This window comes from Dipodomys ordii, unplaced genomic scaffold (genome assembly GCF_000151885.1).
Source record: "Dipodomys ordii isolate 6190 unplaced genomic scaffold, Dord_2.0 Scaffold58, whole genome shotgun sequence".
Taxonomy (NCBI): domain Eukaryota; kingdom Metazoa; phylum Chordata; class Mammalia; order Rodentia; family Heteromyidae; genus Dipodomys; species Dipodomys ordii.
The window spans coordinates 658795-671295 of NW_012267274.1; the positions used below are offsets into that span (position 1 = coordinate 658795).

General features: G+C 54.1%; 1 protein-coding gene across 1 annotated transcript in view; it reads right to left on the bottom strand.

Annotated features, from left to right (window-relative positions):
* Jakmip3 (Janus kinase and microtubule interacting protein 3) overlaps window positions 1-12501 on the bottom strand; it is a 48713-nt gene that overhangs the window by 20376 nt on the left and 15836 nt on the right. Inside the window, exons 3-10 of the mRNA XM_013021907.1 lie at window positions 10649-10864; window positions 9284-9403; window positions 8001-8147; window positions 6878-7009; window positions 5619-5654; window positions 4893-4952; window positions 1729-1857; window positions 447-575 (exon numbers count right to left, since the gene is read on the bottom strand). Of these exons, the coding sequence (XP_012877361.1) occupies window positions 447-575; window positions 1729-1857; window positions 4893-4952; window positions 5619-5654; window positions 6878-7009; window positions 8001-8147; window positions 9284-9403; window positions 10649-10864 (969 nt within the window). The remainder of the gene's footprint in view (window positions 1-446; window positions 576-1728; window positions 1858-4892; window positions 4953-5618; window positions 5655-6877; window positions 7010-8000; window positions 8148-9283; window positions 9404-10648; window positions 10865-12501) is intronic.

Here is a 12501-nt window from a genome sequence, read left to right on the forward strand (position 1 = left end):
GGGCTCCCGCCCCTCCCCCCGCCAGCCGTGCCTTGATGCTGCCTGCTGCCCAGGGAGTGTCCAGGAGGGGCACCGCTGCTCGGTAGAGCCTGCCAGTCAGGCTCAGGATAACGGCAGCCCGTGTCTGAGCTCAAACCTTGAAAGAATAATCTTAGCAAACCCCCAAAAGGAGTTTCCATGTCATCCCCGTGCCAGGCAGAGTTGCTCAAGGAACAGCAGTGGCTTCTTCCCAGGGCTTCTGGCCCGTGCGCAGCAGGGTCAGTGCAACCCTTCACAGACCCTCACCCCAGGCCAGACTCGGCAAAACCAAGTGTTTTACAGCCTCAGTGAGCACCACCTGGGAGCCCAGCAGCAAGGTTGCCACTAGCAGTGTCCCCGCCAGGACCCCAGGAGAAGCAGAAGGAGCCTAGCACGCTGGAATGTCACGGAGTAGAAGTCATCTAGACCTTAACTTCTCGCTCTGCGTCCAGCGTCCCTCCGACCTGCTCCTGCAGCAAGGCGTAGGCTCTCTGCAGCGCCTGGTACTCCATGGTCAGCTGCCGGAACCTCAGCTCCGCCTCCTCCTTGGCCATGCCCTGCAGAGAGGGGGGTAGGCAGCATCAGAGGGGCCCCACAGCCCAGCAGCAAGCACCCTGCACAGCTGGGGCTGCTGCTCTTCTGGGTGAAGTCAGGGAAGTGGCTTCCAGATGGACAAGGGAGGAGAGGCCACGTGGGTAGGCTGCTCATAGCAGTCTATTCCAACAATGCAAACTCTGGCTTCTGGCCTGCAGCTAAATTGGACTTGAGGGTGGCCAGTAGGGGCTGTAGGGAGCAAACTTGGCATTTTTATTAGTAAGACAGCGCCACCTGTCAGGCGCTAGTGGCTCATCCCTATAACCTCAGGAGGCTGAGGTCTGAGGATCATGGTTTGAAGTCAGCCTGTACAGGAAAGTCCAGGAGACTCTAATCTCCAATTAAGCACCAAAAAAGCTGAAAGTAAGCTGGGCGCCGGTGGCTCACGCCTGTAATCCTAGCTACTCAGGAGGCTGAGATCTGAGGATGGTGGTTCAAAGCCAGCCCTGGCAGGAAAGTTCGTGAGACTCTTATCTCCAATAAACCGCTAGAAAACTGGAAGTGGTGCTGTGGCTCAAGCGGTAGAGCACTTGCCTTGAGCTGAAGAGCACAAGGACAGCGCCCAAGCCCAGAGTTCAAGCCCCACGACAAAAAAAAAAAAGCTGAAAGTAGAGCTGTGGCTCAAGTGGTAGAACACTAGACTTGAGCACAAAAGCTCAGGGACAGTGCCCAGGCCCTGAGTCCAAGTCTCAGGACTGGCAGGAGAGAGGGGGGAGATAGAGGGAGAGAGGAAGGAAAGGAAGGAAGGAAGGAAGGAAGGAAGGAAGGAAGGAAGGAAGGAAGGAAGGAAGGAAGGAAGAAAGAAAGGCAAGCAGGCACTTCCCATGTGTGGCACCACCTTCCTGGGCATACTGTAAAAGGGTGGGAGCCCTCAGTACCCTCTGCACTGGAGAGGCTGAGCTCCATGGTGGAAGGAAGGAGTGACCCTCTACAGCCCGCAGTGGAGACTGGCAGAGGGCTCCTCACCGTGCAGAAGTAAGTCCTACCACGGTGGCTGGGGAAGCCCACGAGGAGCAGGGCTCACACAGCTCTCTGCCCTGAGGGAGCAGTGTTTGCAGTCCTGCGGCCTCATGCCTCACACGGTCCCACATCCGTCCCGCAAGCCCTGGCACTCACCTCCTCCAGGTCGTCATCGGGCGTGCACGGGGTCTGGTCAGTCCTGTCAGTTTGGTAGGAAACGGAAGAGCCGTCTGACTCCAGGGACGCTTCTTCGTCATACCCAAAGAAGGTTTCCACCACAACCGGCTAGGACCAAAATGCCACGTGTTTGTGCAAACCCAGACCAGGCTTGGCCTGCACCCCTAGGCCGCCTCCTGCCACCCCTTCCTGCTGCCCAAGTGTGGGGGCCAAGGCTTGGTTCCCGTGGAAAGGCCCCCTCACAATCCCACTGCTGTCTGCAACAGCCTTGGGGAGCTGCTCCTGTCTGTATGGGAGCCAGTTGGAACTGGAAACAAGGGAGAAATAGGAAGTGGAGAGATGGAAAGGGAATGGAGGACTGGGAACAAGAGGCAGGACAGGAGGTGTGAGGGGGTGGGCAGTGGAGGACAGGACAGGAGGGGGAGGGGGTGGGCAGTGGGGAAGGGAACCAGAGATGGGGGAGAGCAGGAAAGTGGTCTACAGTCCTATGTAGAAAGAGGCCCCAGGACAGAAATGGAGGGACGAAGGGGGAACAGATGTTGAAAATAAACTATACAACTTGTGGGTGGGTATGGGAGGGAAAATCTTGGAAAGACCAAGGGAAGGGGTGGCCTTGTCCAAAAAGAAATGTACTTACTACCTGACTTGTGTAACTGTGACCCTCTGTATACCACTATATAATAACAATAAAAAGTAGAAAGGTCCAGACATGACCCTCATGCACACTGGGCAGACACAGTGAGTGTCTGTGGACAGTGAGTCCCTCTGCTCTGGGTGCTCACATCACAGTCACACATTTCTGTTATGTTTTATAACCAAATAGATTGGATTAAACCAAATGGCTTCTCTATCAGCTAGCTTGAGAAGGCCTGCCTTCGTGGGCCTCCAGACTCCCCACACTGCTTGCCTTCAAAAGCCTTAGGTTTCATCCTCAAACTGGGTGTGATGGCTCTTATATGTCATCCTAGGTACTTGGGATGCTGAGATCAGGAAGATCAGTTTCAAGCCAGTCCAGACAAAACAAGTCCTCAAGACTGCATCTTAACAGAAAACCTGGGCATGCCGTGCGCTGGAGGCTCATGCCTGTAATCCTAGCTACTCAGGAGGCTGAGATCTGAGGATCGCGGTTCAAAGCCAGCCCGGGCAGGAGAGACCGTGAGACTCCTATCTCCAATAAACCACCAGAAAACCGGAAGTGGCGCTGTAGCTCAAGTGGTAGAGCGCTCGCCTTGAGCTAAAGAGCTGAGGGACAGCGCCCAGGCCCAGAGTTCAAGCCCCACGACCGAAAAAAAAAAAAAAAAAAAAAACACAGAAAACCTGGGCATGGTGGCATGCACCTGACATTCCAACTACTCAAGAAGTATAAACAGGAGGATTGTGGTTCAGGCCAACCCATGGGAGCCCACCTCCTCCAGCCTCGGCCCAGCAGGGCTCTGGCCACCCTCCTCCCCACGCCTCTCTCACTGAGTGGCCACCTGTCTTTGGTGAGTGGAGCCCCAGACTCTGAGAAAGGCTTTCTCTGCACCCCAATATTTTCCAAGCTTCTCCACAGAGCATGCAGGAAATGGCCAAATTGAGCAAGCACTAACCTGAGGCTCTCTCACCAAATTTCCAGCTCTGCTCATCTACCCTCTGGGCCCCACTGGCCTGGCCTCCTCCTGCCACCCCAGGCCAGCCAGGGCCTGGCCTCCTTGGCCCCTCAGTATTCTAGCCATCACTGACCAGTGCGTACACAAGCTGGTGCCTTGTGCAGCCCGACTCCAGGCAGACTGGTCATCCCTAAGGCCTTTTATTTGAACGCATCTCCCTCCCCCTTCTCTCAGAAGCACTGGGACTGCTTAGACATTACTCAGTGGAGCTTCCAGACAATTTCCAAACACCCAAAGTGGCTGAGATCCTTCCCTGTGTCCACGGCTGAGGAACAGCTGGTGGCTGCTGGAGGTGCACCACAGAGCAACTGCAAACCATACACACACACTGCAGGAAGGGCGCCAAAGGACCTTGGGGATGGCTCCCAAAACGCCCTACATGAAAGTCACAGGTGTGTCTGGAAGGGTGGCACACTAGTCCCAGAGTCTCCACGTTTCCTTGATAAACCCGAGGGAAGGAGGCAAGCCTGCGGTCCTCCATGTGTGCAGCCTCAGAGACCTGGGTGCGAATCCTGCACAGGGCAGAGAGGAGAGCGGTGTCTTGTAGCTACTGCCTCTGCATCCTCAATACTATGATTGTGCCTACAAATCGCATCTCCCCCGGAGTTGAGGCTGGGATTTTGCACTGGCTGAGGAGGGAAGGCCATATGTGCAGCACTGGCTGGGTTGTGAAAGTGGACTGGGCCTTGTTGGACCAGGTCCCAGGCTTAGCTGCTGAACTGAGCCATTGCATGTACAACAGGGAAAATGCTGACCTCCTGAACTGGCCAAACGGCAATGTCTGGAACCCAGGTCATGCGTTTTATGATAGCTGTGAGCCCTCACTGCTTCTGCAGAGTGCCCACGGAGAGGCCAGGCCAGCCCCTTTCTTAAAACTCTGCCTAAACCCTGAATTCCTGACAGCAAGTGAACTAACGCCCCCTCCTGATCGAGCTGTGAACACAATCACAGTCAGGTAAAAATTGTAAAACTGAGGGGCCCATTTCAATGGAATTTGTTTTGTAATTGTAGCTCTAATAAACCCCAAATAAACATAATTCTTAGTTTTCTGCTAGGTTAATCTGAGCTCAATTAACATAATTTGAAATTACAAACAGACCATGTGAGTCCTATTTTGTAGTAACCATTTTGAGAAGTCCTAAAATTGTTTTCTTTTTCTCTACAAAGAAAGAGATTCTTCTCTGTTAAGCAGCTTTTACAAACTGGATTTTTGTTATTGTTGCTGTTGAACATGGGGCTTGAACTAAGGGCCTGGGTGCTGTCTCTGAGCTATTTTGCTCAAGGCTAGAGCTCTACCACTTGAGCCTTAGCTCTACTTCCAGTTTTCTGGTGGTTAATTGGAGATAAGAGTTTCACAGACTTTCCTACTCTGGTTGGCTTTGAACCACGATCCTCAGATCTCAGCCTCCTGAGTAATTAGGATTACAGGTATGAGCCACTGGCGCCTGCTTAGAAATTCATCTGATAGCAGTGAGCCAACGTTTCCTCCTTTACCTTGGGGAGTTTTGCCATCTTCCTCCTTTGTTTCCGATATCTTAGCAGCTTATCACGTTCCTGAAAATACCAGTTGAAGAAGTTCTGTAAGTAGCTGGCTCATGTGTGAGATGCAGGGACAGAGTTTCTGCCTCGTCACCGGGGCTGACACAGGTGGCTCAAGCAGGCAGATTACTGATGTGACCATAGTGTGTGCAAGGAGGGTGGCTCAGCTCTTCGCCACCTGTGCAATCATCCACTTTCAGTGTGTGTGAAGAGAGGGGTGAGGGACATTGGAGGACACAGCCCAAGCCCCTCCCACTTGGGAAGCACCACTGCATGGAGACCAAGTTCCTGAGTCGCTGTGGGCAGATTGGTTACTGCAGGGATACAAACCGCCTTGCCTCTTGCCAGTCAGGTGACCACCACCCATCCCTGCTGCCTAGAAGAATCCACAGGGAGTGAGAGCCCAGAGGGGGCGTCCCCCTGACTCTGGCCTTCAGGAATATAATCCCCAGAGTGCCTATCTCATCTGGGCATTGCTCCTTCTGGCCTCACCACAGAAAAGCCTTGGTCAGGAAGCAAGCACTGTGATAGTTCCCAACCCATGCACCACCTGGGCCGAGAGGAAGGGCACCCAAGGCGGCCACTGCCCAGGAAGAGAGGAAGCACCAGCCAGAATGGGGCTACAGACGCACACAGGGCAAGGTCAGCATCCAGAAAGGAGAGATGGTGGTCAGTACTCACTAACACGCTCTTCACATAGCCAGCTGTCTCCAGGGTCTAGGAAAGAAAACAGCATGTCATGGACCTGACCAGGGAGGCCCGGATCTGAAAGGGCTGGCAGAGTCCTGGAGTAGCCCCCAATTCCTCACCCTAACCGCAGAATCAAGTTACTACAGAGTCCTCGGGGTCATGCTCCACTGACCAAGAGGGAGAGTCTGGCCCAACAGTCCTTCCTTCTTTGTTAGGCCCATTTGAAGAGGGCCACCTGAGCACCTTTCTGGGCACTAGGAACCTGTATAGGAAGGGTGGGCCTTCCCTCACTCAGAGCAGGAGAGTGAGGCCTAGAGGAAACTGAAATCATATATACGTGTGATCCAAGATCCTACTCTCTTCCTATTTCCCCTGTCAAATAGTTAGCAGCAGCTGGGTCACTGAGTGAGGAAGGAACTCAGATCCAGGTAGGGCCAGGCAAGGCTGCCACAGTGATGCCTGCAGCTGTGGGGTCCTGGTGAGTCACTGCCGGGGGGGGGGCGGCAGGGGACAGGACACTGCTGTTTTCTAAAGGACACAGAATAGCCAAAGACAGCTTGTTATCAAATGACCTCAGCATGGGCTCACCCAGGACCCCACAAGGGCAGAAGGTCCCCCCCTGGGGTGACTGCAGAATGTCATGACGTGCAATGTGCACACCTGAGCAGCAGCACAAGGGACAAGGACATGGCCTTGGAGTGAGCCGCACAGTGACCTCGCCCAGAAGTGTACCCGTAGTCCAGAACCTATGAATAGACCTGAACTGAAAGGTCTTCTAGGCGTCATTGAGTAAGGGATGTTGAGATGAGATCATTCTGAACCAGGGTGCATCCTAAGCCCAATGCCTACAGGGGACAGTAGAGGAGGGAAGCCACAACACAGAGCTAGAAACGGGAGTGCCAGGAGATCCTGCTTCTTTCCCTGGCTGCCCAGGGGAGAGAAGAGACCCCCTCCAGAGCTTTTGGAGGGCGCACACCCACCCACACCTTGGCTTTGGACTTGTAGCTCTAGAACCCTGAGAGAATAGCAGGCATGCTGGCCGATGACGATCTGTTACTAAAAGGCAGTGCTGTTGGCCTGGGAGTGCCTTGGGTGTCAGGAGAGCATCACAGGGACAGAGACCTGCCCAGGAAGGCCCCCTGGAGCAGTGACCACAGCGGACTGGGGAGCCAGTGTGAGATGGCCCTGCCACCCTTCCCCACCCACGTCCGCCCTGAAGCCCCGGAGGAAGAGGCCACAGCCAGCCTCACCTTGGAAAGCTCGTCAATGAGGTTCTGCTGCTCCAGGATCTGGAGCTTCAGGAAGTCAATCTCTCGCTCATCCTGACTTTGGTCAAGGTCATTTAAGGAGCTGGGCCTCCGGATGATCCCAGCTCTCTGCCTCTGAAACACCAACAGTGACGGGGCTGAAATGGATGGAGGGATGCGAAGGGCCTACCCCGCTGGCCGCGCCAGCTGCTGCGGTCCCCTGCCCAGGCCCAGGAGCAGCCAGCTGGAGAGGCTGGCGGACACTCAGGCCTGGGTCCTGGCCAAGCCCATGGGGAGCGGCAGACTGTGCAGCCAGGATACCACACATGGGCATCCACAGCCTCCCAGAAAGCCTGGCCACGCAGGGGTACAGCTACGCCCTGAGTATGAGCCATCGGTACCCATTCTGTTTCATGTCCCATGCCTATTCCAGACTCACTGCTACTTCAGCTCAGGTTTGAAGAGATGGGGAGGGACGCACCTGTGGGCTGGGGGACTGAGCTCACCCGTGGGGGGGGGGACTGAGGGTGCTCCTGCCCCCACCCCTGGCCCTGCTCCCTCTGCCTCCCCCTCGCCTGCTTCTACACCTGCCACTGATCCTCTGTCCAGTCTTCCTAAAACTTGCCCATTGGCCTCTGGGGCTTCAGGCCTGAGGGACACACAAACAGCACCTGCGCTGCAGTCTCTCAGTGGCCAGCACTCCTCCCTGTCAGTGCTCCAGGCCAGGCTGGCTCCCTCCTCTGTCTCTCTCATGCTGGGGTTCTGGGGTCTCTGTTACCTTCATCTGGGATTTTCAGAGCCGACAGCTGTCTTTCCCAAGCATCTTGTAGGCAGTGGGGAGGGTGTGTGGTCAGCTTAGGGGCCCCGAGGACACTAGGCTCTACCTGCGCGTGGTTGTCCTTGCTTGAGGCCTCACACCTAGCGCTGGCTGGCCTTGCTTCCTTGCCCACAAACGCACAAGGGACCAGACCCTGAGCTTAAGGCCCAGATGCCTGAGCCCCGCTGATGGCTTGTTAAATCATGCAGTCACACAGAGAAGCAGATGTGTTGCTGTTCTTAAATCAGATGTGAGGGGCACTGCTGGCCGGAGGCCCAGGTCACTCCCACTGACCTGCCTGCCACTCACCATTTCCATGTTCTCCTGAGTGACAAACTTCAACTTGCTTTCTATGCGTCGTAAAGTGTGAGACAAGTCTTCGTTTTTCCGAGTGAGGCGTTTGTTTTTTTCTAGCAATGGCTTATACTGACTTTCAGCTTCTCTTAAACGTTTCAACTGAAAGAAAAGTTAGTTGTATAATGTGAGTTTCTTTACATGATGGGAAATTGATATGGGCTCTACACAGAGCAAACAAATTGAGCAGATTAAAGGCTTGTGCCCCATCAGAAAGAAAAGACGAAGAGGAAGAGGAAGAGGAGGAAGAGGAAGAGGAGGAGGAGGAAGAGGAGAAGGAGGAAGAAGAGGAAGAAGAAGAAGGAGGAGGAGGAGGAGGAGGAGGGGAGGAAGAAGAGGTGAGGAGGAGGAGGAGGGGAAGAGGAGAAGGAGAAGAAGAGGAAGAAGAAGAAGGGCCTGTGACCACAGGGATCAGGTCCAGGACACACTCAGAGCTCTGCATGTCCAGTGCTTAGGTCCCTTCTGTAAATTAGAGTAGACTTTGTATCCAATCTGCACCATCCTCCTGAGTGCTTGGGGTTATCTGACTGTACCTAGTGCAAAGTATTGTGGGAACAGTTGTTTAGAGAATAATGGCTAAAAAAAAGCCTGTGTGTGCTCAGTACAGATGTACTATTCAGTGTTTTTTGGCCAGGTGTGTGTGGTGGTTTGTGGTTGTGGTTGTTTACCTGGTACTCAAGAGGAGGAGGCAGGAGGATTTTGTGTTTGAGGCTTGCCAAGGCTACACAGGGAGGTCCAGAAAATGGGCTATAATATTTTGTCTCTGAACATACACACACAACTGGCTGTGCCCAAGGGCCAACTGTATCTACAGAGTAAAACATGGCAGGGCTGTAGGTAGAGTCCACCGGCTGCTGCCCTCTACCTGACCAGTGTCCAGGTGAATTAGAAGTCATTTTCCGTCTTTAGACAGGGACGAAGGCTAGTGTGTTACCATAGGAGCTACTGTAAAATAGAAGAAGCCTCTTGGCTTCTCTGAGCTGTCCATTCACCTTCTGGGAGCTCAGGTCACTGGAAAGTCTCAGTGGCGCAGCTCTGTGGAGGCCAGCGTCTTCCCACATCAAGACAGGTGAAGAATTCAGGCTACCTTTGCTCCGCAGGTACAGTGCGTAGAACAGCAACCAGCAGGGTGTGTGTGGTGTGGAGATTGGCCCCCAGCGGCTCCTGACGGTGAGGCTTTCCTGGCCGGAATGTGGTCCCTGCCATCCCAAAACCTCCGCCCGCCACTCACAACTCACCAGCTCATTCCTCTCTTCCGACAGCAAGGCATTACGGTCTTCCAGTTTACGAATGATGGCACTTAGCTCTGCGATTTTAAGTTGGAAGCGCCGGGCATCCTTTTCATCCAACTGCTGTTCCTAAAACAAAAATCAACTGCAAATAACTGTTCTTAGACACAGGCACAGAAACCTGCGCAAACTCCAACTACGGAAACCAAGTCCCTATACACGGTTACGGCCTTGGCTCCCAAGGGGCTGCGGGTGGCCTGGCCCCTCCTGGCGGGAGCCCATGCATAGCAAACTGCATGACAGGGACAGGACCGAAGCAGGAATGCCAGAGGGTGGGACGGTGGAGGCAGGGGTGGGAGTGGGAGCGCGAATCAGGACTGGCGGCATGCTTTCCTGGCACTGCCCTTGCCACACAGGCTGAAGACAGGAGAAGCTGCTCCTTGCTGACTTTCTCAAGCTGCTTTTCCAAGAAGTTGCTCCCTGAAGCTGAGTTTGTAAAAGGTTGTTCTGGAACTGTGGGACCATGGGAGCTGCATTTGACACTGGGGAAAACTTTTGAGCCCATGTTTGATCCCTCTAGAGTTAGCACAGCATTTCATGCAGCACCAGATCGAAGGCTGGCTCTGACTCTGCTACACTGTTCACAGTATGATCACAAATGCTCTTGTCTGTTCTGTTGTTGCTATGTCACTGGCCCAGGACTGGCTCAGCTCAAAATTTTGTCTTTAAGCAAACAAAAGGATATCCAGCAAGAGTTCCTCACTCAAAGGGTGCAGGAGAGGCTAGGGACTAAAGGCCTGGAGGGATAGCACTGAGAGGACATGGTAGATCACCACACAGGAATCTGAATGAGGCACAACATGAGATGGATGGACTTACAGCCATGAGGCCACTGGCTGCCCTGAGCAAACCAGCATCATCAGCAGTCCAAGGAGTGGAGAGGCATGGAGGGGCATGGTCACAGGGGAAGCAGGGATGGTGATGGAGATGTGAGTGTCAGAGACAACCACACGAGGGGCTAAGCCAAAGACGTGGGCCAGTGTGGAGCCAGAGCCCGTGCACGCAGGGACAGAAGCAGCATATGCTTGGAGCTCATCCTTCTCCAGCAGCCACGGGCAGGAGCAATGACCAGCAAGTGCCAAGACCCTCAGCAACCTGGGACCCTAGTGGGGGCAGGTGGTGACAAGGCGGTGCTGTGTTGAGAAAGGGGAACAGCCTGTCAGCCCTTTCGGCCTGAGCCAGATAAGCCCAGCCCGCCGAGGGCACTGGGAGCCGGAACCCCAAGGGCGCTGCCATGCGGGGCGGAATGGCCACAGGGTGCTGTGTGCCCATGGCCTGGGGCCGACCGGTTGGTTGAGGCCTGGGGGTGCTTACAGGGCTTCCCGAGTGGTCTGAGGCGTCTCCTGCACCGCTTGCATAAGGAAGTTCTCGTCTGGGGCTGCCCGGGTGCCTCTCAGCCTCTTTGGCCTGGGAGAGCTGCTCATCTAGAGCCTCTTTCTGGAGCTGCAGTCTCTGGGCATGCCCGGCTTGTACCCCTAACTCTCTCTCCAGCACGAAGACTGCTCTGTCTTTAAATTTTATCTCCTCCATCTACAAGGAGAACAGAACACAATCACACGTGCAAGCAGGGTACAGATCTGCGGTTACCATAGAAATGGACGGAATGGCAACAGGAGGGTCTCCCTGGCAGCAGCCCTGCCCGTATCTCAGACTTTGGGACCAGAAGCAGAAGCAGACATCTCAGACAAGAACCAGGCACTCACACTACAGGCTGTGCTCAATGCCTAGTCATGGGCCACCTGGGCTCAGCCAGCATGCCCTGGTACTAGCTAGGGCTCCCTCCTCCCCGGTCTCAGACTGTGTGTGCCCCTGTATGCCAGCCTGGATCACCCAACATGCTGCTCCCATCCACACCGTACTGTGTGTTCATGGGGACACAGGTATAAGCTGTCTGCCTCTGACTGCACACTGAGCAGAGCAGCCGGTGCCCTGTCCTGCCCACACCTGATCACAGGAGGCCATGATGAGACAAGAGGAGGTGGCTGAGGTGTGGCCACAAAACTGAAATGTCACACGGCGAATTCTGGCAAAGCTGCCTTTCCTCAGAGCCTTGCTGGCAGCCAAGGCTGTCAGGGCGGGGCACCTGCGCAGTCAGATGCCACTGAGCGTCTGTCCTGCCCAGGGCCTGCACAGCCTGGCTAGGCTGGTGATGGTGAGGTGTTGGGGGTGGGGGCTCCTCAGCTTCCCCTCCCCCTAAAGGGCAGTGTGCCCTGTGCCCAACTACCAATGGCAGCAGAAAGCTCTTTTGGATGAGTCTGTCACCACATCTGGGCCTCTCACCTGGGCTGCCCGGGCTCCTGCTGGGCCCAAGGGGGCCCCTCCCTGAAGCAGGGAGTCCCATGGAGTCCATATGAAGACTGCTACATCCGCAAGAGGATGCTGTGTTTGGGGATGAGCAGCTCAGGTCAAAACGTATTTCCATATATATAGGTACACACACACACACATATGTGAACATGTACAGGGTTATGTGCATATATACACAAACATATTAACTGAAGTGCGGGATTCACGGGGAGATGCCAATGGCATAACTCCTTTGAAAAACTAACTTACAGTTCAACAAAATGAGTGCCAGGAAGCTGCAACATGTGTTTTCTAGGGGTGGGTGCATGGATGGAGAAAAGAAGGATGAACAAAGGCAGTCCTCATACTCAATGTACATCTGTGAAAATGGAGTTGGGTAACTTGAGGGGATAGGTGGGTTGAGAGAGATGGGGATAAGAGGGGTGACAATGATCAAGATGCATTGTACTCACAAAGCAACATGTTGAACTCTAACCCTCTTGTACAACTAAAGACAGTAAAATGTATAAATTAGTTTAAAATAACATTTACGCCCTCTCCTAAAAGAATAACATCAAAATGCATGGCTTAGGTGTTCATTCTAATAGCTTAATATCACTATCATAGATGAACTCTATGATTCTCAGGAAATGTTTCAGGTTATGGGGTGCAGTGGCCCCTTGTTGCTTCGCTTACTGTGTGAGGTTAGATGAGTGGTCACGTCAGCCTTCTGCTGAAGTTGGCTTAGAATGGAGAGATGCAATGTCCACCTACCCTGATTACAAAATCTGGGCAAGCTGTGGGTGGAATGGGGTAAAAGAACCGTGTAATTGCTGATTTCCATGTATGGAGCTCGGAGTACTGCCCCAAGAACCTGCCCT